The sequence below is a fragment of the Liolophura sinensis genome, chromosome 6 (genome assembly GCF_032854445.1).
Source record: "Liolophura sinensis isolate JHLJ2023 chromosome 6, CUHK_Ljap_v2, whole genome shotgun sequence".
In the NCBI taxonomy this organism is placed as follows: domain Eukaryota; kingdom Metazoa; phylum Mollusca; class Polyplacophora; order Chitonida; family Chitonidae; genus Liolophura; species Liolophura sinensis.
Genome location: NC_088300.1, coordinates 59,622,631 through 59,650,299, shown reverse-complemented (window position 1 = coordinate 59,650,299; position 27,669 = coordinate 59,622,631). Strand labels below are relative to the sequence as shown.

The window sequence follows — 27,669 nt, the reverse complement described above, 5'->3', positions numbered from 1 at the left end:
ATCAGATTGGAGGTTTCTTTCTCCTTAGCGTCTGTTTCAATATTATTTCAGAGATAACACGAGGGGTGTGTCCTATAATTGAGTACAAAAACAGCAAAATTTAGATCAAACCGTCCTGTTAAAAATGAGTCGACAAATATATATTCAACAGTATATGGAGAGGCTTTATCAAGCAGTCGAGGGATACACTCAGTAAACACTAAGCATCAACCAAGGAAGTCATATACGTAATAAAACATACGTAAAGTATTTGTCAACAGCGAAAATGAACCGCTCGGCAACAATACCGACGCTCAAGTCACGGTAGCACGATTTCAACGTTGCCCACAGCTAAGGGAATCCGAATCAATGCTAACTGACGGCATGAGTTTGCAGCAACATAACTGTAAATAATTGTAAACCGATGCACAGTAAAACATTAGCAGCTGGATTGCTTCTCTTTAAACAAACCTATCAGCAGAAACGGTCGATTATCTTCATCGTCGTACAGAAACCATTGCAATGTTATCTTTCTGTTACCTTAAGCCACATGCATGACATGGAATAATAAGAATCAGTTGTTTCAGTTTACTTGCAGATGTATACATGCGGCTAAATATATGGACATATCGAACAACATGCACGGTAATGCATCTTATGAATGTTTTGATTAGAATGAGTTTTTTGTCGACTGCTTTAATGGATTTGTCGCCTGAGCACGTGTGATAACCCTCTGGTTTGAAATGATGTCGTTCTAGCTAGAGTTTGTGACGCGAGTCGTGGCACAGGTATGTTCCGAAGAGTGCGTCCCTGATTTTAGACCCGTTGACGTTCCACGTTGTATGCAGTACGAAAATACAAAGTATAATAGAATGCCCATTAAATGGCACATTAATTAAACACTAGTAAAGTTTACATCCGTTTTTTGATCCCTTGAAGCAATAGTTTCCAAAAATCGAGCTCCGTGCATTAATTTGGCTAATTTTGTCACAAACTCATCATCAAAATTCAGACTGATATGAAACTGAATACGCAGATAATGGTAATGTTATGAATAATGTTATTAGCAGATCTAAGTCGTAGTCAATCTACAGACAGAGCCCGCGAAGGTTCCAAGGCTGTGGAAGAACCGTCTAGTGGTATATCTCCAGACAGAGCCCATGAAGTTTCCAAGGCCGTGGAAGAACCGTGTTATAGTATATCTACAGACAGAGCCCGCGAAGGTTCCAAGCCTGTGGAAGAACCGTCTTGTGATATATCTCCAGACAGAGCCCATGAAGTTTCCAAGCCCGTGGAAGAACCATGTTGTAGTATATCTACAGACAGAGCCAGTAACCTTTCCAGGGTTCTGAAACAACCGTCTAGTGGTATATCTACAGACAGAGCCCATGAAGTTCCCAAGGCCGTGGTAGAACCGTCTTATTATCTATCAACAAACAGAGCCCGTGAAGGTTTCAAAGCTGTAAAATAACCGCCTCGTAATCTATCTATAGACAGAGCCCGTGAAGGTTCCAAGGCTTGGAAGAACCGTCTCGTAATCCATCTACAGGTAAAGCCCGTGAAGGTTTCAAGGCTGTAGAAGAACCGTCTTGAAATCGATCTACAAACAGAGCAATTGAAACTTCCAAGGCTGTGGAAGAGCCGTCTCGTAATATATTTACAAAAAGAGGCCGTCAAGGACCCAAGGCCGTTGGAGAACGATCCTAAAGCAAGAGCTTAAATTCTGTTGGTGTAAAAGCGACATAAAGCGAGAATTGTTCTCATAGGCCCATCAGATAATTTACAATTTAATTCCATTTACGAATTACACAGGAAATCAGTCTATAAGTCGCTTTATCATTTTGACAGAGGAGAACTGTAATCTGGTTCTTCGGTTGATTTAGACACTCAGACATTTAATATCAAATTTTCATTCGACCATCTCTCTTTATTACATGAAATATGAGCGTGATGTGGCTATGTATTATCAACTAAGTCTTCTTGAAGAAGTGCCAATTCTGAAAAACTTAGGCTGCCAAATCCATTTAATTTTTTTCCTTTTTGTCTGACCTCCAACACACGAATTGGTAAACTAATGAAGCCATTTAGTCGTCAAGCCTTGACGTTTTCCAACAAAACTGTCATAATTACGAGGCATCTTGGGGAGAACATTGATCATAACTTTGAGAAAAACCAAATAAAACCGTGATGAATTTGGTTCTGATTGTTTGCGGACAAAATCCTGTCCGGACTTTCTCTTTTTCACCCTCCATTACGTTGTGCACCTGTTACAATATCGCTAAGCACGAAACTTGTCAAGTATCAAAAGCAGATTGTGTAAATACTGTTTCAGTAAAGTAAGAGATATTATATACAAAAGAGTAAATATATACAAAAGTCACAGTTATTAAATATTCAGTATAAATAAATACTCGCTAATTCAACATAAATATTTGTCCCTATATAATTTTCGTCATCCGATATTTCATCAGTAAACAGTTCATCAAAAACAATGAAACATCCGATGCAAACAAACGATATACGAACAAGATTTTATTGTTGTTTTATTGATGATGGCATGAAAACTGGCTGATAAGTTAGTATGCAATTTTCGGAATCCGTCCCTACCTGATTCTTGTCATATCCTGAACGATATTAGTATGCGTTGAGAATTATCAATACACGTGATTAACAACCCAAATGTATTTTGTATTCATTCGCATTTATATAAATGTATTTTCGATTATCAATATTAAAAGTATCAAAAGGAGGTGGAAATGTTCTTGTAAAATAACATGTAATAATATATAACACTATCAAGTCCAAATTCACAACTTTCAAGTCCAAATCCACCATTATCAAGTTCAAATCTACCACTATCATGTATAAATTCCCTATCATGTCAAATCCCCCACTATCAATTCCAAATAGTTGACTATCATGTCCAAATCCTCCACTATTAAGTCCAAATCCGCCACTATCATGTCCAAATCCCCCACTAAGTCCAAATCCCCCACTAAGTCCAAATCCCCCACTACCATGTCCAAATCTTCACTATCAAGTCCAAATCCATCTTTAATTAAGTCTTTGGTCTTTTGGATTCGCCCATTTAAGAACAACTTCTGAATAGCTGTGCGACAAAGAAACGTATAGCGCCTTTTGAGAACCAAATATAGACTGGAACTTCGCTAGTGAAAAGTGTCGGTTCTCCATAAAAAAAAAAGAAAAAAGAAAACAAGTGTCCCGTTATAAATCACCAGCCTGAGTTCCCGCTGCTGAAACCATGGTCGGAGATCTTGGTCTGCAGAACAGAGAAGGACCGGAAAGAGCAGGATTTATCCTCATTTACTCAATGAAGTATAACAGCATTAAAAGGATTATTTGCCGTATATCTCGTTCTTAGATATATTAACGATTATTAACGGAGAAAATATTCGCATCAACAATGTGGCCCGAAAAACCTTGTAGCATATAATGACGTCACATCCACGGCTTATGGGAATTCTAAGGGAAAAGAATAGACATATTGATTTTCCAGCTGTAAACGGTAATGGGGAAAGACCTAGAAGTGTCTGCTTCAAATGGATATCACACATATATCAGATAAATCGCTTTCGTTTTAATTCGCTTTGGTAACTAGACGGCAAAAGTCGGAAAAGGAACAATAAATGTTACTTGGCATAAACATAATTACAGAGCGACATCAAGAAATAAAAGTTGAACCGTCCTTTTATCAAGGGCAACACGTGCATCCGCATTGGTTAGTGAAAGTCCATGACAGTTTAACCTCCTTCCGCGTTCATATTGTCCAACGTGTCTCCCACGAACTGTGCCCTAAATTAATGTCACCTTCTCAGTCTAGTGCCAGTCATATTGTCAAGTTTCAATCATATCATATCCAACTCTTTATAGACTATTCCGTGATACCTTATTGATAGACAGGCTGTCGTCATTACACAATGTATCTGTATGGAAAAGGCCAATGGAAAATTCCATTACCGCCACGGTCAGAACAAATGTCCAGTTATCCAAATATGTTTACAGAGGATTTGTCAACAAGGCATTCAGAGAATACCGGAAGCTCGCCCGATTAAGCAGTTCGTAAAACTGCATAATCTTCAAGGCATGTGATACGCTCAAATATTGACTTCTCAACCAAAGCAAAGCAGAATGATTGACACCGTCATACACACATATTATTCTATAATAAGATAGAGCTAAGATCATGCCATTACACAGTGCCATGGTGTCTGGCGAGGAATGAACCATTTCTTGGCACTGACTGCTTGTCAAAGATGTTTCTCCGGAATAAACGAGATCATATATCTATCATTTAGTATTTCACAATCACCAAAGCCCTCCCCGTGGACGTCATTATATGTGACGGTTAAGTTTACTTTGTTATATTTAATATGCACCTTACCTTCATTTACTGGTCTAATGCCAGGGGCATATAACCCACGGCGATACATGTACCACGTATGTTGTAAATATGCCTGGCGACTTGAGTTGATTATCAAAACGCAAACATTCCTGCCCAGTAGAGCCTCTGAGCAAAAACAAATAAGTATTACAGGTAGAAGAAAAACAATTAAGTGAATCATGCTGAACAAATGACATTGGCATATTTGTGTAGGGACTGGGGATGGTCATGCCTTTACATTGAAAATATCTGACAAACCATATGTGTATGATAACATGAAAAACATCCAAAATGAAACTGCGCAATAATTTAACACTTAGTTAATGATGCCGTTCATTTATTTATTTGTTTATTTATTTATTTACTTGACTGGTGTTGCTTGTCATACTCAGGAATTTCCCACTGTAGCACAGCGATCAGTTTTGTGGGTGGAGGAAACCGGAGTGTCCGGAATGACCCACCGCCGTTCGCAAGGTGTCTTAAAAATCTCATGACTGAAAGCCGCAATTAAACCAGCAAGAGCTGGATTTGAACACGACCCCATTGGACAGGGCAGGGAAAAAATGCAGCGAGCTAGCGCTTTAACCGTTTGAGCTAAAGAGGTCAATGATGCTTAATTTTACTTGTGTTAGCAATGTTGAGACAACTATCACCTTATACATGTACACGCTTTCATCATTTTATATAGCTCTTTACCTGAATGTCCTGCCTGGCATGTCCCTACTTGACAAAACCCAGATATACAACGTAGTCAACCGGTATGCATGCATGTATGATGTTTTAGCCCAATTGTTCAAATCGGAGTGGTAGATTAGTTAGATTTTATTCGAACTTGTCTATGTATATATGAGAAATGACTTCAGGGGTTATTTCTCACCGGTTTATCTTGTGGCTTTCACCCACATATCGATTTGATACAGCCATTGTCTAATTTATTGTGTGATTATTCAAAATTGAAATAAACACGCTATGCATTGAATGACATTTGTTTGTTACAACTGACGATTCACGTCGCCGTATGCAACATGCCGCATTGTCCAAAACTAAAGACAGAACATTATGGTAGAGACAGCTCAGACAGACACTGGTATTATTCTGCTTTGATCCAACATGCCCGAAAATAACTACATGTAGAACCACACAAACTCGGTGAAGTCGAGTAGATAAGGTGACAGGGTGCAAGGCACCAATTGTAGTCAAGCCCATGGCCGGGTTTTGCAAAACTGTCTTTCAGACCAAACACCAGATTTAACATTAAGCCAAGGCTTCAAGTTTACACTTTGCCCAAAAATATTTGTGTATATTAAATATTACGTTATATTAAATATGAACTAAATCTGCTGTTGTTATATTTGGCCTGTGGACAACTGCATTGGCTATTTGGTCCGCTAACACATTTTTCAACAAACCCTGGTACACGTGAATTTTTGACCGTTTTCATTTGTCCAAATCACTATCTGACCATCTCATCGAGAGCCACATATACGTCTACGAATTGTATAACCTCTGTAAGGGTATAACCCGAGATCAAACACCTCAAGCGAATGCGATAACCTACTTACATAATGACGCTGTTGTTCTACCACGGTCTTCGCAGGTACACTGTTGTGTGTTGAATCGTGTTGAGCTGTTTTTTTTTTTTTTTTTTTTTTTTCGTTTTTTTTACCAAACTTTCGATAAATTGGAGGGAAATTTCCATCTTTATCTCCAATACATGAGACACAGTCACGAGCAGCCGGAAAGCATCGTCTCGTGGGTTTGTCGGCTGCGTTAAATTGCCGTGGCTATACTCCTGTATCAACGGCACTGTCTCATCGTGAGAGTAGTTTCTCTCTTTCGCCTTTGACGTCGCCATTTTACCCGGGTCACGTGCCTTAAGACGGTCACGTTATTTCTACACGCCTGCTGATTGGCTTCATTCACTCAACTTGTCTCAACTTGTTGACAAAAAATACACATGCACATTTCCGTTTCAACAAAGTTGGATGGTACAGAAAACAGAACACTCACGGGCAACAAAAGCGCCCGTATTTAATTGAAAATACCACATGACTAGAAATGCAATAATTCTACGGCGCGATTGCTCAAAATCTAAAATAGTGTCTTATCAGTGCCTGTGTCCATGTAGAAGAGAGGTATATACTGACAGTTGTGTGTTAGCTACAGAATTCTATGTTAAATGAACGACTGCTTTGGTCATTGATACTTCGAGGGAACGTTACACGATCCAGCGAGGAAGATTCAGGTAGCCACTGTGGTTGTCTCGTTGGTTACGTTTGAATAATACGCTAGCTGTGACTCACGTTGAGATGTGTTTCTGTTACTTTTTACAAAAGCTATCGCTTAGCAACACATTCATTGCGCCCCGCGTTTGACGTGCTTTGTTCAATAAAATTCTATGAACTGACTTCATGATCTTCAACACGGCAACTTCTGCTACAACAGCCCTATTGCTGTGCTTGTTATTCAGTTTTAGAACCCATATACTTTTATGAACAGCGGCTTTGTATCGGTGTTTACGCTTGAGACATGCGGAACAACAACAATCAGTTATTCAACACATCCGTTTATGCTTTGTATGGTAATTAAAAAACAGCTATAGCCATAAATATGCCAACGAGTACTATTACTGTGTATATCTATAGGCGTTAAACAGACTTTCAAATCCCAACCGTCAACAAACATGGAAGTTCCGGTCATTTACCACAAGACCAATTTCCAAAACAGCTCTCAACACAAACCACCGAAAAACTAAGAAATTAGCCCTAAGAAATACAGCTGTTAAACAGAATAGCACAGATGATAACCGTTCTGTCAGCATCTTCCAAGATTTGTTCAAAAGTGGACACAAGTTAAATCCAACTGAAATTATAATACTGTTCTCATCAAAACATTATATACCATATAGAAGTTAATATCAGCCTTAAATCCTAATGAACGTTTGAATAACATCTGGGCACTGGTTGTAAACTGCAAGAAACCTGGAACAAAGACATACTGGAAGAACTAATATCCTAAATCTTTAGTATTTGGCCCCAGAGAAAAGGAACGAGACGTTTTGTACCACGAGCATTTTCACCTGGATGGAAAATGTTATGACCAAGGTGATAACGTTTCCATCGATGTCAAAAACTGTTTACCATCGTTCGACTGTGCAGTTCTTTGCATTACGGTCACCCAGCCATAAAGACTGAATACGCTATTGCCCAGCATACTGTTAATTCTGGAGATACTGCGTTTATTCGAGCTAGAGCTAAATATAAATTTATCACCTACGAAAGTGAATGATGGTCTAAGGTTAAACGCATTGATTCTAATGTGAATCCTTGTGCGAAGTTCCGTTGCTTTTGTCTCATCAGATGATATATAGCAAGCCAACTATGAACTCTGAGTGAAGAAAGCTGGCCAAGAGATCACTCATCGTGATCATAAAACATGATCTGGGGGATCTACAAGTCATTAAGTGTATGAAGATTTCATTGAATTTGGCTGAGTACTTTTGGAACTACAGCGTAACAAGTAAAATATAAACTTTAACGTAATAATGTACGTCAAAGGTCATTTGCGCCGAGCAAACAAGCCAAATATGAATTTTGTCCAAACAAAATTGAAGTAGGCCGGGGGATAAAAACGTTTGAGTATGGCATTGAACAGCAATCAAATACCTATGCAAAAATATATATATATATACTTTAGTTTAAGAAAAGGTTCTGGAAAACAGAACCCAAAGCCTACCAACCATTCTTTAGCAAACTACATCTGAGGTAACCTATATTTCATTGCTCAAAATATAATACAAGACAACGATGACCTAGAACTCGACAGGAGACACACCAATAACACATAAGTACTGAAGAGCTAGCTGAGAAACATAAAAACATATTTAGATGTTGAGGAAAAAACAAACCTATTTATATGTATACCACAAAGGATAAAAAATGTGTCTTTCTTTATTAGGAGCGTATTTAGTTAATGCAAGATCAAAGAATCGACCCTTAGTAAAATGTTTACCACTGTTTTCAAAATACCACCTACAAGGTTATTTTTTAATTCCTCTGTTACCAACATATATTCCAAAGAGCCAAAGGGAACGGAAATTTGTGCAATGATTCACAGCAGAAACAGTTTTAGAAAACTACAGAATCCTCGCCAGGCTAACAGCAGGCCTTGATAAAATTACCTCTGGAATAAGGCGGCATCCAATAATTATCCTTTGTTGCAGCTTTCCTTGTGGCTCTAAACACTGTACTTTCATACAGATCTACTCATGATTTGTTCATTTGATAATCCAAAGCGCACCTCCCAGGGGACTACTTTAAGCAATTTCCAACAAAGTGAAGTTTTGTTAGATGTGGTCAAGGCTCAAACGTCATCGGATGGTCATTAATCGTGATACCTCCACCTGGGATCTACTAGCTGAATCCAACCGCCGTCGTTGCTATGACAACCACGCAAGAATAGTCACCCACAATTACCTTTATCTCCATAAACAATAAGTCAATGAATCCTACCAACAGGGTTTTACTTTTTTTTACATTCATCACTCGCCCTTAACTCTTCAGCTCCTCACTGAAGACGAAGCTTTTAGAAAAAACAGTCAACTATGAACTCTGACATACAAGTCTACGTCATACAGAATCGACAATGGTTGGCTGATATCGAGACAACAGATCGTGTCTTAAAGTACTGACATGGTTGTGATTACAAGTAAAGTCTTGTCATTTGCTAAATATTTTCATATGTACAACATGCTATAAACTTGCAGAATGTGGCACATCCATAGAAAGTCTGTTGAAATATAGGGGATTTGGGGTTATTTCTAAAAAAAAAAAAATTTGGGCCGTTCGCATGAAAGGATAAGCCTAAGTTGACTGTAAATAACTAAGGTCATAATCGTAGCCCTAAATAAACTCGGCTCCCTTTTGTACAAAGGCATTGTACGGTATGATACATTTGATAGTCGTTGGCCAGCTTACAATCAGAAATTACAATCGGGTCGACACTTGTAAATATGTACAATCGCCCAAAAATTAACGTGAAGTAGGCCTACAAATACTAGGCTTAGGTATACAGTTAGTTATTAATTATTGACTCTGTTTGGAAAGAGTGCTATTTATTTTTTTAAAAAAGATGTTACATGAATTTTTTCCTTATCTGCTGAACCATTATGATGTAGAACTTTTGAAAATGAAGGCAAGAAAAGTTATTGAGCGCTAAATTTTCCATTTATAGAGACCACTATTGTGTGACGTACTATCACCACTCCAAAAAGTTACCTTACCAGTGTTTACAATCCATATTAGGGGTTACAATCGGTACGTACGATATCTTTGCCCAAGTGGGCACTGGGCTTTCTCTGTTAAAAGTTTAATAAGAGAAAAGGTAACAGCATATCGGTCATAAATATAATACTACGGACCTCCAAACCAGCCATATGCATGCGTACATGTAAGTCATTTCATTTCCGTCCATTAATTGCTACACCGTTCCTGATATTTTGGAACAAATGAGTACCAAAATGTTACTTTCAGGACACAGTCACTGCTATGGTGAATGCACTCCTTCAACTCTATATGACCAACCCCGGTGACCCCGCTGGTGGAGCGTCGGCTTCGGGGGCGGTAGATCCAGGGTCACCCCTAGGTCGGGTCACACCTTTGACCTTAAAAGAGGAAGTTATAGCTTCCTTGCTTGGTGTTCAGCATTCAAGAGATAGTGCAGTGACTGGTTGACCTATATCAGCATAATTTCTCGGGCGGGGCGGCTTACTTGCCTTCGGTAAGTCGTCTCAGTGAAGTAGCACTACATAAAAGAGCGGTGGAAATCCGTCATGCAACAATGAGGCACATTAGCATTACATGCACTGTAAGGATTCCTTCGTTGTCATATGACTGAAAAATTGTTAAGTACGACGTTAAACCCTAAGCACTCACTCACTCAACTCTATATGATTTTTATACCATGAAGCTGTATCCAGTATATAGTTTTGACATATCCAACCTGATGTCCGTACCTATGTGTGTCGGTATTTTTCAACAGTTTTCATTTTTATTGTTGACTAGCATACGTGGGCTTATAAGAGACTACCGTAGACGTCAGTGCTATGTGCCAAATGGTGAATATAGTGAAAATTCATTACTCATATCAGCAGAGTTGAAACATATTATTCTCTTTGATCTTAAGAATGGCGGCACCGCGCATTTAATTGAACAGTGACTGAACATTGCACGCAAACCATTGTGTTATGGAACAATCAAATAAATAAATAAATCATTATGCCAGGGCTCACATATAGCGGTAAATTTGTTGTCATTAACCAAACACACGATTTATTAATAAGTTGTAATCAATGAACAACACACACCTTCCTGGTTGCTTCAAAGGAACAATTTCGCTTATGTTATGAATAAGTTATTCCATATTAAGATTCTCTGTGTTGTATATAGCCTATCTCCATCCGTTATCAACGTGGCAGTCCTTCCCGCTCGCACATAACCTGTTTGTTCAAGGCAAATGAGTAGCTTTTTTGGGATATCCACTCACACAAGATTTCCCAGGTCCTCACACTGCTAAACATATAGACATGTGTACATCATTTAGGATCCGTCACAGTTTCCAAATACTTCAGAAAAAAAAAATATGTTAGTATTTGCATACCTTGGAATAACAGCGAAAACCCGCAACTGTCTATTATTCCGATTTCACCGAGGTTGATAATTAATGCTGCTTGTTTACGTCACGCCATGAAGTCAAATAGTCTTCAAAAGGCAATTGCTTTGACTTAAAAAAAAAGCATTGATCAAAGCACACAGCTGTGCGTCCGATACCATAATCTGTAAGGTATTGAGCCCATACCCTATAAATAACACAGTAAAACTGCGGTATACAAACAAGGCCGTGTTTCATCAGTTAAGTGTGACCATTTGCCGACTGTCCCACTGTCGTCACTGTTCTGGTTTTACTTTTTGTGCTATTCTCTGCATTTATATCACAATGTGCAGGAAGCTGATCATATCACAGTCTACAAGGTATTGATCATATCACAATCTACAGGGCATTGATCATATTACAATCTGAAGGGTGCTGATCATATCACAATCTACAAGGTATTGATCATATCGCAATCTACAGGGTATTGATCATATCACAATATACAGGGTATTGATCATATCACAATCTACACGGTGTTGATCATATCACAATGTACAGGGTGCTGATAATATTACAATCTACAGGGTGCTGATCATATCACAACCTGCAGACTGTTGATCATACCGCAAACTACATGGTGCTGATCATATCAGAATCTATAGGATATCGATCTTATCGCAATCTAGGCTGTTGATCATATAACAATGTAGAGGGCACTGATCATATCACAATATGTAAAATGCTTATCATAAAACGATGTGCAGGATGCTGATTATATCACACTCTACAAGGTATTGATCATAGTTTTATCTGAAATGGATGACAATTATACAAGTCTTAACCCCACCCGTAGCTTCTTTATTGTAAAGTTAGTATTACCACTGTATCACGCACTACCTGACACGGGCCAAGTAAATCTTTATACTGCTGCTAATCACGCTAATAGTAAATGACTTGTCACTAACTGACTGGTTCTCAGAATGCCGAGAGAGACAGTATCAGCTTATATAGTGAACAAACAGAGTAGGGGTAGCGAAATAGCCATTCCATCTTGGTTAAGAATGGGCAGAGTATACAAAAAACTGATTATTTTTAAAATCAGTCAATATCAAAACCTATCAATATCCTGTGTGGCCACCCCTTGCTTCAATGAATGCAAAAACTCTCCGACGTACAGAAAAAGTCAGTCGTCTGATGAGATGACGTGGGATTCGTTGCGATTTATCTTGTAGAGCGAACGCCAGTTCTTGTCATTTGGCTGCAAAGTGTGGCCGTTGTCTTACTCGACGACCCATGATGTCCCAAAGGGATTCTATAGGGGGCATATCTGGGGAACGTGCAGGCCACGGCAAGATGTTGACGTCGTTGGCGTCTAAAAAGTTCTGCACAAGTCGAGCTGAATGGGATCTGGCGTTGTCATGCTGGTTCAGGACACCACATGGCTGCTGTTGAAGGAACGGCAGGACAACAGGACGCAGAATTTCATCCACGTAACGTTTAGCTGTTAGGTTCCCTTAGATGATGACAAGTGGTGTCCGTTCCTCTCCACAAATCCCACCCCACACCATCACGCTGCCGCCATCAAACGGTACCACCTCCTGGACGCATGATGCAGCCGTTCGTTCGCCTCTGCGACGATAAACTCGCTGTGCGTCATCGGCTCGGAACAGGCAGAAGTGGCTTTCATCCGTGAAAACAACACGTTGCCAATCACGTCGCTGCCTACGGCGTACAATTCAAGCACATCGAAACCTCTGGCGACGATGTTTGGCTGTCAACAAATGCCATCTGATTGGTCAATAGGCCCTAATTCCGTGAGCCAGGAGTCTCCTGGACATGGTCTGCCGACTGACCCGGTGACCTAAGGCATTTGATTGACGATGACGCCACTATCAGGAAGCGGCTTCACAGGTGTAAAGTGAGCTGGTACCCGTCTCCTCTGGGCGTAGTTACCCTAGGCCTGCCTGTTTTTGGCCTGTCTGATGTCTGCCCTGTGTGTCTGTAACGTTGCATCAAGTTTGACACAGTTACACGAGAGCAGCCGAAGGTCCTGGCAATCTGGGCATGGGTCACAGGGCCCTCTCGCGTTGTTCTGGAGTCAATCGAGGAATTACTTTGGTGGTTTTTAGTCAGTGCAAGTCCAGCACACTGTGTGTAACGTTTTTATACACTCACTACATGTGCAGTTGCGGCCATCCATGGGTCACGTGATTTTTCAACTTTCTTCGTTGTCTCAAAACAAATTCGTGTGGGTGTATCTGACACTTGTCGCACATGGGAATATGCTTCGGACAATATTTTCCTACAATAATGTGGTATTAACCAGCCTTCCAATCAAACAAATAAATCAATAGAATTCCATGAATTCTGTTATCCAATTAGAAAAAGATATCTCATATCTCAAACAATCTTTTTTTTATAATTCAACTGTATATACCCTTAAAGTGGAACTTTCCCATGCTTCGTTTAAAAACATTAGAAAGTGTTATGACTTCAGAAAAATATATTACAAAATAATAATCTTGCGACAGCTGCTCTAATGTTCACTTTCTTTCATAAAAAATTGGGTGATTGTACCTTTCGGGAGGAGCTATCCGCAACTTTCTGAATTGACTCTATTTATTTAGCTATTTAGCTTTTATTTAAGCTATTTACTTTGCAGTTTCACATCTTTGATGACATGTTTTATACGTTCCTGGCGCCAAAGTGGTCATTGATTGCTTAGACATACAGGTGGCACGCCATCTACAGACATTCCTCGCTGCTTGTACTGTAAAGACTCTATTTAGATCACATAGTCTCGCAGAGTTTGTTCTACCCCACGTAACGCGAGGAGCATGGAGGCTATCATGCTTTCGTGACTGCTCTGGTTTCATCTCTATGCTGTAAGTCTTTTATGTTATATTTCCCCTATGAAGAAAAAGGACCACAGCCATCTCTATTGCTCCTAAACGGGTTTATACTGACTTTATCTAATTTATGAACTTTCAACAAACTGAGATAAGTGAATGACAGACTTAATCTCGTCTGCTATGTCGGCCGGAAGCCAAGGTGCGCAATAGCGCTGCGCACGGTTCTGGCGCCCAAGTAAACGAAGATGTTCCCTCTGAAGAAAACTAGGAAATGGATACATTTTACTCTCTCTGTGGTACCCTGAAATTACCCCGATCGGAACAAAGAGAAAAACGAAACGGATGTGTTGAAAGCGGTGGAAGAAATGGGCTGCATTTTTCAATTTGAAAGACGATATGGGGTTCGATAATTTCTAAAGAATAAGCGCAGGCAGTTAAACGACGCCTTGCTCTGAAGGGGTGAGTTCCATTTGTGGATACGTTCGCCGCTGGTGGCAGATTTAGTGGCCTTCGGGCGACACAGTGTCACAGCCAATTTTCAGGAAGTCGTACTAAGTAGCATGCGCTAAGACGCTACAACACACGCCACCGACTCAACCGATGTAGGATTCGGTGAAGGCAGGGGCGCCATCACCTGCGTTGTACACCGGAAATGGAACTCAGGTGTGTTTTGGTGAGTATTAGTGGACATTTGGGCGATCCTGCATGCGTCAAACTGTGTGGATTAGGTACTATTGATAATTTATAAGGCTCACAATTTGTCCACCAAACCAAGAGTATCCTGTATATGACAATCTCACTGAATTATAGTCTATTTCTTTTAATGAGTCGAATATATTCAGCTCTTTGTAAAATTAGTCATACCTGCTGCAAAAATGTGCTTTTAATCAATGACACGTAACAACACAAGCTCTACGCCTCGATATGTGGAAAATTTATATCCTGGAAAAAAAAAGAAATTATAACACTTTTTCTAATTCATTTTCTAATAATCACAGTTTCGACGGCAAGAACTGATTGCCTCGAGTGACGTCATAATTATTAAAAAACGAGTGACATGCTGGGGAACGGGCGGACACACCAGTTACCTAAACTCCTATCGACTTCACTTTAAACCCTGTTTCTAACACGGCCATATTTGAATTATTTACAGGTTTTAGTTACTCTTCACGTCCATTGTCCAGCATACCACTTGTTTCTGAATAATTATCACATCACCCGAGGTAATAACTTCAAGGGCCCAATTTCACGAAGCTCTCTTAACATTACGAACTCGCAGCTACCATGATGACGTAATGCCTACAGTACTCCTTGGCGTGATAGTTCAGTGAATGTAACGTTAGGAGTGCTACGTGAAACCGGGCCCAGGTGCCGAAGCAAGGCTTCTGGAGTTTAACATTACAAATTAGAAAAAGTGCTCTAATTTCATTTTTTTCACACGAACCTCCAAAATATGGATGTGTAGACCTTGGGTTGTTAGGTGTCACTCACTAAAGGCAATTTTGGTAGCGAGTATGACTGATTTTACAGACAGCTGAATGTAGGCGAGTCTCTAAAAGAAATAGACAAGGGGTGCTATTCATATTTTGCCAAGGCCTATTGCCACTGCATTTTTTTACCTTAAGCATTGGTGCTAGGGGCGTGTAATCTGCTACTATTTAACCATTTACGTAAACAGTTAGAATAAAACCCTAAACTTGACAAGAGGCTGTATTTCATCGGTTGCGTGTGACCATTTTGAACTATCTGTCGTCTGTGCTCTGGTTTTGCTCTCTAAGCTGTACGTCTTTCATTACATTTTATCCATTGGTTGATTAACTCTTGGTTATCTAGTGGAATGGAATCATGGAGCACACCCCGTGGAAGTTTATTTTTATCTCGGCGTGGCAATTGAGTGGGCATTGGTGACGGCCAGAGCAAGGTCGTGTAATCGCGGAAATGGTCAGAACTATATTTACCCTCTAAAATACACCCAAGACTGCTGTAGACATTTACTCAGTATTCTCATTTTATTCATCGTCTTACTGGGAGTATTGAAGGAGTTGTAGTTTACACTTCTGGTTACTTTCCACCAGAACCAACCAGCACAGCCATAATTACAAACGGCCACGTCATTTAACAAGACCGTTAATTTACTCAATACAGAGCAGTTTCCACGCATTGAAAGACAGCGTAATTATAGCATTTTAGTTTTGAAGACGTGATTGTCACATTTATTGGAAATTGGCCTTTAGCCTTTTCTGAGAGAGTTACAACGAACGTTTGTATAGAATTGAGGTTTAGTCACAAAATACAGTTCGTTAAGTTTTGGAATAAAACTGGTAGCGACTTCCTGAGAAATGACTTACCTGTAGAGGTTATTGAGCAGATCGACCACCTGGAGCGGCGTGCTCACACTGGACAGATCTGTGAAACCAACTACATCACTAAAGAAAATGGTCACCTGGTCGAAATGTTCCGCTTGGACACAGTTGTTCACTCGTAACTGGTCCACCACTTGACGAGGTAACATTTGATACAGAAGTTTTTCGGACTTCTTCTTTTCAGCGTCTAGTTGAAGGGTTTTCTGAGACACAGACCACGCATAATTCCGTATTCTGGACGTCAGCGAATAAATACAAGAGGCATACCAAATACTAAGCGTGATGCATGCCACGATGATAACAAGCATGACTACCACATAGATAATCATCTCTTGTCTGGCGTCAGACGTTACATTATTCAATTCCTCTGCTATTCTGTCACTTAACCTGGCACGGACATGACCTATAGCATCAACCAGCATAGTTATATTACCAAACCACTGGGAACTCCTCTCAAATCTTTCCTCCGTAGTCAAGACACTACATGATTCCTTACAGGACACATTCCACATGCAGCTTTTGATGCCTTCGAAAACTGTATCAAAAGCGTTAATTTCTTTGGCAATTTGATGACCGGACAGAGCGTCGTAGGTATTGACAAAGGCAACGAGGGCGGTAGATTGACCTGTAAGACTTGTGTACCATTCGTACTCCGATAACTGCATATCACAGTTTATGTAAAAAGACGATCCAAGGGCCCTTTGTATTCCGTACACGTCTGTGGTACGCAGGATGGAATTAGCAGCAACAAACATCTGCTGTAACGAGTTAATGGTGGAGAATCCTGGCCCGGAAGCCAGTTCAGCGACCACTGCCGCTATTATACGAGTGTATGTTTGGATCGCTTCTTGAAATGTCACACTACAGTTATCAACCTTTTCCCTCTCGTCTGTGAGATATTTGATAAAGTCTATCGTTTCGCCAGCTGCGCCTGTACTGATGATATCAGCAAATAGACTTGGTTGGAAAGTTTTCACGATGTTGTCTGTGGCTATGCGGATATTCTGGACTGCTTCCAGTGCCCCGCTGTTCACCCCTCCGGAACTGAGGTACATGGCGGACCTGCCCCGCTCCTGCTGAAGGGAGGTGACAAGATGGTCCATTCGTAGACTCAGAAGAACGGTCTGGCGGGCCAACTCGGCGTTGTTAAACGTCTGCAGGGAACGCGATAGATTCATGGCCGAGAAGACGACCACGGCAGAAATCGGCAGAAACATCACAGAAATCAACTTCACCATCTGCACTCTCTGTTGTAGTTTAGCCTGAAAGCCTGACCCCTCCCTGACACCATACATTTTCAGTCGTAAATCAAACGACATGGCTGAAAAGAGGCGTCGTGAGCGGTTTGCCGGGGAATCTTTAGGCCGCGTTGACATCGGCATTTTCTGTGTCAAGATTTACCCTGTTGCTTCAATAATGGTAGTGCCAATCACCTGACGAGTGGATTGATTTCTCGGCTGTGCAAGTTTGATGCTATTTCATTTTGGTTCATCAACACAGTCGTTGAAACCGCATAGAAACCCAATTTCTGTGATCAATTCTGGTACTACTCCACGTCCGCGCGGGCACAGAGAGTGAAAGTGATAGAGAGGAGGGTACCCCTGCCAGCAGTCACAGTATAAGGCAGCGCTGTGATTGGTGCGCCGGTCATTCGTCAGCTGCTCTGACCAGTGCCTTCAGATACAGGACAAATCAATACCAGGTTCGCAAAGGTTCTTATATCTGAACAACTGTAATTTAAGAATAGTTACATCCTATGGTAAATACTATCTTATATATCGTGTACGATATAAGATGCTCATCAGTGGATAACCTGAATATAATAGAAGTTCATGTATATGATATAAGTTGATCAGCAATAGTCAACACACGTTGACTAGATATAATAGAGGTGGGCATCAACTGTATGTCGTAGAGGTTTGCTGAAATAAACATCACCTGTATATAACAGATGCTGATTAGCGAAATACATCAGTTGTATTGGGCAGAGTTTGATTAATAATATTCATCAGCTGTATTTAATAGATGTTGATTAGCAAAACACATCATGCAGCTGAATTTGATAGGCGTTGATTAGCAAAACACATCATGCAGCTGTATTTGCTAGGCGTTGATTAGCAAAACACATCATGCAGCTGTATTTGCTAGGCGTTGATTAGCAAAACACATCATGCAGCTGTATTTGCTGGACGTTTGTTAGCAAAACACATCATGCAGCTGTATTTGCTAGGCGTTGATTAGCAAAACACATCATGCAGCTGTATTTGCTGGACGTTTGTTAGCAAAACACATCATGCAGCTGTATTTGCTAGGCGTTGATTAGCAAAACACATCATGCAGCTGTATTTGATGGACGTTTGTTAGCAAAACACACCATGCAGCTGTATTTGCTAGGCGTTGATTAGCAAAACACATCATGCAGCTGTATTTGCTAGGCGTTGATTAGCAAAACACATCATGCAGCTGTATTTGCTAGGCGTTGATTAGCAAAACACATCATGCAGCTGTATTTGATGGACGTTTGTTAGCAAAACACATCATGCAGCTGTATTTGCTAGGCGTTGATTAGCAAAACACATCATGCAGCTGTATTTGATGGACGTTTGTTAGCAAAACACATCATGCAGCTGTATTTGCTAGGCGTTGATTAGCAAAACACATCATGCAGCTGTATTTGATGGACGTTTGTTAGCAAAACACATCATGCAGCTGTATTTGCTAGGCGTTGATTAGCAAAACACATCATGCAGCTGTATTTGCTAGGCGTTGATTAGCAAAACACATCATGCAGCTGTATTTGATGGACGTTTGTTAGCAAAACACATCATGCAGCTGTATTTGCTAGGCGTTGATTAGCAAAACACATCATGCAGCTGTATTTGATGGACGTTTGTTAGCAAAACACATCATGCAGCTGTATTTGCTAGGCGTTGATTAGCAAAACACATCATGCAGCTGTATTTGATGGACGTTTGTTAGCAAAACACATCATGCAGCTGTATTTGATGGACGTTTGTTAGCAAAACACATCATGCAGCTGAATTTGCTAGGCGTTGATTAGCGAAGCACATCATGGAGCCGTATTTGACAGATCTCATGTCCAGCTCATACTTGTATGACCAGCTATGTACTGATCATCCTAATAATTCGTGTACACTCCTAGTAAACTAGTTACAGACTAGCTGTTTACACACATGTAGTCGTCAAGTGTAATGTATATGTAAAATAGTTGTAAAGGACATGTGTCATACGAATAGTTACATCAAACTATAAACTGGGTAGTCAGCTGTGTCCAGCTTGTTAACATGTATAGTTAAGTAGATTAAGTGTGGGGATTAACTTTCCACACGTGCATTTGACTAATCAGTAAGTGTTTGTAATTAAAGAACAAGTTTATACCTGAAACCAGCAACTGTTACTAATAGTTAAGTAAATAAACAATTGTAAGTATAAATAAATTTTTTCTCAAGCAGAGTGAGGAAGGAAAAAGGGTTTGGGGGTTGACCTGTAAGGGTACCTCAGAGTCTGGTCACTCCCATGTTGTTATGTATGATAAATGCCCGTTGTTAACTGAGAACGCTTTGGAGAGTTTTCCTATCTACCTTAGACATGGAAGGAAGATAAATGACGCTGACCATCCCGGTGGCCTTTTTAGTTAAGACCCTAACCCGGTCTCACTTGCATCCTTTCCAGTCGTATCTGAGTAGGTCTTCCAGCAACCTGTGCACGGTCGTGAATTTTCCACGAGTTCTGTCGAGTTTCCTCCCATCATAATGCTGGCAGCCGTCGCATGTGAAATACTACATTGCGTGAAGCGTAAAGCACCAGTCAAATGAATAAAATAAATGTATATGATACACGTTGATTAGCAGTATATATCAATTGTATGTGATAAGAGGTTGATTGGCAATAGACATTAGCTATGTATCACACACGTTGATTAGCAATAGATATCATCTGTGTGTGGTTGGAGGTAGATTAGCAATAGACCTCAGCTGTGAGTGATTAGGGGTAGATTATCAAAAGACATCTGAGCTGTGCACAATTGGAGGTAGGTTGGCAATAGATGGATGTCCTTATCCAATAACACTATGACAAGAATGAAATAAGTTGTTAATTAGAACCTGACTGTATGGTCTGAAACACAAAAAAAAGATTTGAATCATTATCGATTATGTGATTTATTTATTTATTTGATTGGTGTTTTGCACCGTACTCAAGTATATTTCACTTATATGACGGCGGCCAGCAATATCGTGGGAGGAAAACCAGAGCCCTGGGGAAACCCAAAACCATCCGCAGGGTGCGAATGATTGTAGCAATCATTCTTAAAAATCCTTAAAATTGAGTATTGACTTTAACGGTATTTAGATTTTAAAAATCTATCCACTATCGACTACTGATTAGCAACACAGCCAAAAGGACCCCTTGCAACTAAATATGAAATCGTGCACTTCGGTGCAGCAGGGAGGTATAATTTTTGGTCATGCAGGCAAGCAATTAAAACTTACTTGAATATGAAGTACAATTACTGAAGACCATGTATGTGTAAACTTCATGTGATTTATACTATTTGTTTTATCAAAAGAAAAAAGTTTTATCAAAAGCAGATAGCCTTGCTATTTGAAAGCGTTTTTCCTGCGGGAATGGTGTCTAGTTAGGTTGTAGCAAGGTATACTGAAGTATTCTCAGTGTTGGTTCACGCAATCATATTTTTATAAGATTAAAAAAATATAATATGCAAGTTCAGAGGAACTCTACATTCACCATAATATTTCATGCCTTCTAACGCATTCTCCACAATATGCTTGCCTTGAAACCGTTTTATCAAATAGGATATCGAGTTAGATGCCTATAATTGCATACCTTTTTTTAGTCCTTTTGTGAGGGCTGCTACTCGGTAGTTCAAACGAAACATATTATGCTCCTTTCCGTAATTTTTGTGCAAAGTCCATTTAGGCTTATGTACTGATTTTAGTATCAACCCGACATTTCATACTCTGCAAGAATTGCTTTCAAGCATATATTTTTCTTCGTTCGTAATTTGTATTCTGACCTATAATTAATTAGGAGTTTCTTAATTGCATATTGACATATTTTAAATTTTGGATGAAACGTAAGGAAACTGTTATGTGGCGCGTGAGCCTTCTTGTGGAACGGAAACCGCCATTTTAGCTATGTCACACAGATCTTGCAGATACCGATGAGCTATCTCATTTCAGAGATTTTTGATTCTTTGGACGATTCATCATGTGAGTTACTTTGCTGTTTTCTTTGTAAGGTATTATAGAACACAGTAATTGTGGTACACAGTACGGATTGAAAGTCACACATATATGGTTAGGGATTCCTCCTGTCCATGATAAGTTCATTACTGAGATGGCTATACCACTTGTTACAGATGGTGCGCTAGTTAGCCAACAAGAATTACTATATGATGTTAACACCCACCCAGTTGGCAGATCAGGGTAGGGTGGCATACCATTATTGTTATAGATAAATTTGTTCTAACTCCTGTAGTTCTATTCGAACTTCTGTAGTCCTATTTTCATAGTTTTTGTGTTCAAACGTGTTCTTAAAATAGGAGAATGGGTTATTCCCCCTGATTAACTTTATCCTGAAATGTTATATCATACATGTGTAATGATGTGTGTATATGTATAAGCAGTAAAAGCTTGAGGTATGTGTGTTATATCATTCCTGCCATGAAAACCCAGGATATGAAAATAACATATGAAAAAGAGTAAACATATGATTGCCATTTTGGTGTAAAACTGATGACATACATGAGTAAAAGGGTAACTATAAATCAGTGTAAAACTGACGATAGGAATATATGTGTGTAAAGAGAAGAAATAATTATTGTTATATCACAGAATGTGTAAAAGTAGTGATATGCAGGTGTAAGATGCTAAAAGCATATGTTGTATCACAGAACGTGTTAAACTGGTGATATGCAGGCGTAAGATGCTAAAAGCATATGTTGTATCACAGAACGTATAAAACTGGTGATATGCAGGCGTAAGATGCTAAAAGCATATGTTGTATCACAGAACGTATAAAACTGGTGATATGCAGGCGTAAGATGCTAAAAGCATATGTTGTATCACAGAACATGTAAAACTGGTGATATGCAGGTGTAAGATGCTAAAAGCATATGTTGTATCACAGAACGTATAAAACTGGTGATATGCAGGCGTAAGATGCTAAAAGCATATGTTGTATCACAGAACGTGTTAAACTGGTGATATGCAGGTGTAAGATGCTAAACGTTTATGTTATATCACAGAACATGTAAAACTGGTGATAGCATGATGCCATAGTGAATTTACATACTTTCTAACAGAGGAGTAATTTTGTCAAAGGTTATTTCTGGGTGTATTTGTTGGTTCTCACTGGACAATAAAGGGCTCTCAGGTTGATTCCAATTGATGGGTTCTTCACTCATTTATATTCCTACCTCGTTTACATGGTGGCACCGGTGGGATTTCCCAAGACGAGTACCAGACAAAATCTGTTATGGGAAGACGGCCCCCCAGGCCCCAGGATGTTTTTGCTGAGGCAGGTGGTACAATTTTCAGTTGTTGAAACGGAGATGAAGTAATTAAAACATGCTTATAACAGTACAGTGTTTACCTTTGTGTTTATAACTGGATCCACTATAAGTATGTTATGTTACTGGAATGGTAATTAGCACTACGTTATACTCTAAGCACTCACGGAAATTGTAATGTGCATATCTCTCATTAATTATCAAATGTAAATCCACAAAATGGCTGAAGGTGACTCCAGTGCCATGGCAAAGCTATGTGAAGAACTTGAGAGGTTGAAGGCATGGATACAGGAACAGAACGCTATTCTAAGTGAAAGAACTGCAGTAATTGATCGGAAACATGTTTTGATTCTTCCCGAACAAAAGGTTGAGAAGTTTAGAGACCATCCAGAAAAATCAAGAAGCCAGGAAACTTTCCCGGTCTGAATTCTCTTCCCGGATTCTCAGTAATCGTGGTGCAAACACCAGAAGATCTTCTCACTTGCTCTCTGGAACTTGTGGACATTTAGGACAGGATTACTAAGAAGGACCCTGCAGCAGGGCGTGTCGGGAGCCATGGCTGAAAGGACGATTTACCACTGAATGAAGAGCTTCACGGTTGTCTTTCTTTGAACTTCGTGATTCGCTGGACCGGCAGAAATCCAGTAGCGTGCCATGAGACAATGGCCCAGTTGCGAAAGCCATCGATGTTCAAGGTCAGCAACTGAAACAACAATAGCAGCAGACAAATGAATTATTGAAAGTCATCAAGCAGTCTCGCGGATCTTCAGGCATATTGGCATTGCCATTCACCTGACCACCTGAAAAGAAACTGTCCAAAGTTAAGTCAAAAAGAGAAAGCTTTAAACAAGTAGAGACTCTTGTGGACAGCCACACAATAGGTGCACACAATGTTCACTCACTTATGCGTAAAGTAGTTGGCGATTGTCCAGAGTCATTGGTTGTGTTATATGATGTCGAAGTTCCATGTCTTCTTGACAAGCGGGCTCAAGTTTCGACAGTGACAGAATCGTTTTTCAAGAGACACTTGGTATATAAAGACTCGATGAATGTGGAGTCATGTATCCGTATCTATGGAGCAAAGGGACAGGATATTCCTTTTGTGGGCTGCATTGAGACTGACATAAAGCTTTTCGATCATGTGTTTGATGGCATGGGTTTTCTTGTGGCTAAAGACGTTCAAAGTGACATGGTAAAGAGAAAGCAGGATGTACCTGTGATTATTGGACCAAACATTTTTAGGATTATAAAAGACTGTAAGCTTAGCCTTCAGAAACCTGCACAGTGGGAAGTCATTCTTGCTCTTTATAAGGAACCCGAGTGTCTAGGCTCTAGTAGAAAAATACAGTGCACATGGTGGAAGTGGCAAATGATAAACCAGTGTTGGTTCCAGCCCTCAGGATCACAACACTCACTTGTTCGGCACGGCCTGCAGATGATTTTTCAGGATTGGTGGAACCTGTCACTTTGAGCACTTCATTATCGCACATTATCGTCTTCGACCATCACTGGTGACTGTTGAGTCCACCGGTAGAATACTTCTGCAAGACCAATTTCTCTTTAGCTGATGCGTTACATACAGCCTCGCACCCCCATCGGTTTGTTCAGGTGTGCAGAATGGACGTAGGCAAATTGACTGAAACACAGCGAGAATCGTTGCTGCAGGCCTGAAGTGAAGGAGTGTCTGAGGAAGGCTTTAGATAGGGGTGTCAAACGAGAAAGCTCAAGATAACTACAGAGGTCTGAATATTAAAACGAAAACTCCCGCACACTCCTTACCCACAATAGAAGAGGCATTGGATGCTCTCCAGGGTCCGAAGTGTTTCAGTAGCTTGAATCTCACTCATGGGTTTAACCAGATTCCCGTTGCTAAAACAGATATGGAGAAGACAGCTTTTAGGGTTGGAATTTGGTGTGTGTGTGTGTGTGGGGGGGGGGGGGGGGGTTACGAGTATACCCGCCTGCCCTTCGGGTTAACTGGAGCTCTATGAAAAATTCCAGAGGCGAGTTTCTCTTGAGGAAGAAAAGACGCAGTTCGAGACTGTCCAACACCGATCACAGAGGCTGATTTGTGTAGGTTCCTGGGGCTGGCAACTCTATTAAATGCAATACTCCCTGGAACACGTTACTGTAAGACCAGGAAGACAAAGACATTGGGGATGGGTGCGTGAAATGCAGAGTGTGATAAGGCCTTTTAGGAACTGAAATATAAACTCACAGAAGCTCCAGTTCTTGAATACCAACATTACAGAAGACCTTATATTTTGGAGGTGGAAGCTAGCTACCGTCACCTTGGTGCAGTTATACCTCAAGATCAATCAGGGGGTCGTGTTGTACTGAGCTACGCCAGCAGGTCGCTATGGAAGAGCGAGAGAAACATTGACACCTATTCTAGCAGGAAACTTGAATTGGTTGCATTGAAGTGGGCACTGACTGAAAAGTACAGTCTTACTTCTGGGAGCTCAGTGTGCAGTGTATATAGACAATGACTCATTGACATGGATAAAGTTCAGGAAAACTCGGAGCTGCAGAAATGCGCTGGATAGCGGAATTGGCCCAGTTTAACTATGAAAAATTTTAACTTATAAAATATCTGACTAAACAGTAAAATGGACGACAAAAATGTATTTGTACAGTCTGAACAGCGTTTTCTTAGTAGGTCTAGGGTCTAGTGGGGAGATTAATGCGATTTGGGGCCGAGACGTCGTTGAATATTACACGGCTTGTTCATCAACTAATTTTACATCTGTGGTGGTCCGTAAATGATATAGACCTGTCCCACAACACTGTCAGAAAATACGCCTCAGCTATACGTAACTAAATCGTTGTAAACTATCTCAGAATGATGCCTTATACAGTACTTCTGTGTTATCATATGTCAATTCATGGAGTGAATGGGTAATGGCTACGTCACAGGTTGCGCTGCGCAATCTGGTAGCAGCGTGTTTGAATGGATAAAATTCTCAGGGTGTCTGCCTCGATTCACACAAGCCATTTGTGCAGTATTGACATTTTGTTCGGTGATTCGGTGAAATCTATTGCTAAAAACGAAACGTTTCCGACCACAATTCTCCATGGATGATCTGTTCCGCATATTAACAGGTCTTCTTTAGACGCTTGAGTTTTAACACCGTTAGCTGTTGTGTTCTTCTAACCATGATAATACGTTCCAATTGTCGTTAGAATTGCTTAAATTAGCAATTATATGATAATTAAATTTCACTGCATTGTACTTCACATAAATATATATAAATATATGGCTCTACAAGAATATCTTCGCATTTATTTCAGTATTGAAACCAGCCCTATCCCATGCAGTAAAGTGCGGTGAAATCATTTTATTTGATATAAAGTGAAATCACTTGATATATGTGATACTTTAAGAAACGCTACAGATAGGATCAAACGAAGCTTTAGCAGCGGTTCCATGGCGAGAAAACACAATTGATGCATTATTTTAGGAAGGAGACAGTCTGGCTTCCGTCTCAAAACACACAGTATTTTGTTGACGGTGCCGAAATACTGGCATGTGTAAACATTAAAGCTATAAACCGGTACATAAGTTGTATTCTCAATAAATAATCCCTGTTGGTATGAAGCGAGGCAGAACTTCGGTGGCTTACCTCAATTCATGAGTACAGTATTCTAGACTTATATATGGTGGAAAGGCTCAAGCTGTAAAAAAAAAATATTAACAGGTCGATCCCTGATCTGTTGATATAACTGGATGACATAACAGCATAATATTCATTTCTACTGACTTCGCACACAAAGTCACGTTTCAACACTTCCATAAACCTCGTGTGAGGCTCTCAAATCACAAATATGTTTAAACTATATAAGCTCGGGCGGTTAAAGCGCTGCTTTGCTCAAACTGTCGGGTCTTTGATCGCTGACGTCGCGTGCTCGAATCCACTTTTTGCTTCCGCTGAACTCTGGTTTCCTCAACCCTCAAACTGAGGATGTCATGTAAGTTAAATGTCTTCAGTACGACTTAAAACTATTAAATTCGATGCTATATTTTTTTATTATTATTTTTGACAGTATATTGTTTGCAATACAATAAATAAGACATATATTGTAAACGTCCAGTGTAAACCGGCCGTGTAATAAAAAACGTAGAATTACAAAATCATGTCATGTTAAATAGTTTAAAATACCACTTTTATCGGTGAAAAGAAACAAGATTTTTAACAATTGTATTAAATTAAACGCGTATATAAATATTAAAATGACATTTTTCTTCTTTGATTTGATGAAGGCAATATCCATAATAATGCATGTGTGACGTCATATAAAACAAAAAAATTTCTTCTGGTGGAAAAAAAAAATATCAAAATTATACGGAGGACAGAATGGAAACAAATTGTGACAATCTACAGAAAGAAGACCGACATTACAGATGCTAAAATGCCCTTGATTACGCTAGTTTCTGTCTGAATTTCGGTCAGCCATACTGCGTCTGTTCGTGCTGGTGATGTGATGGTAGCACCGTTCTTATCATGCCTGAAGCCTACTTTATATAGTCTAGCTGCAAATCGTAGTTCTTCTACGAATAGCTTTCCAATGTGGGATATACAATGCATTATATTTTATTATGGTGTTCAAAGTTCAACACTATAGTGCTCGAACAGCAAAATATGTGAAGACTGACTGTTCATCAGTCTCAGAACGACTGGTTGTGGCTTACCTCTAATACAGCGGCGACAGACTTAACAGCATATAGCGAGTACAAACAGGAAAAAGAAACCATCGGGCTTTATTCTGCCCTCGTAAAGACTTGAATAGTATGATGAATATATTGAATATATGATGAGGTTGATTAGCAGTAGACATCAGATGTATGTGACACAGCAGGGCCTCCGTGGC

The 27,669-nt window shown here is 39.9% G+C and overlaps 1 protein-coding gene across 1 annotated transcript in view; it reads right to left on the bottom strand.

Moving 5' to 3' along the window:
* The window catches only part of LOC135469191 (atrial natriuretic peptide receptor 1-like), a 29,631-nt gene extending 13,030 nt beyond the window's left edge, over positions 1 to 16,601 (bottom strand). Inside the window, 1 exon segment of the mRNA XM_064747735.1 lies at positions 16,233 to 16,601. Coding sequence (XP_064603805.1) covers positions 16,233 to 16,576 — 344 coding nt within the window. The 5' untranslated portion in view covers positions 16,577 to 16,601.
* Between the last annotated feature and the right edge of the window lie 11,068 nt (positions 16,602 to 27,669).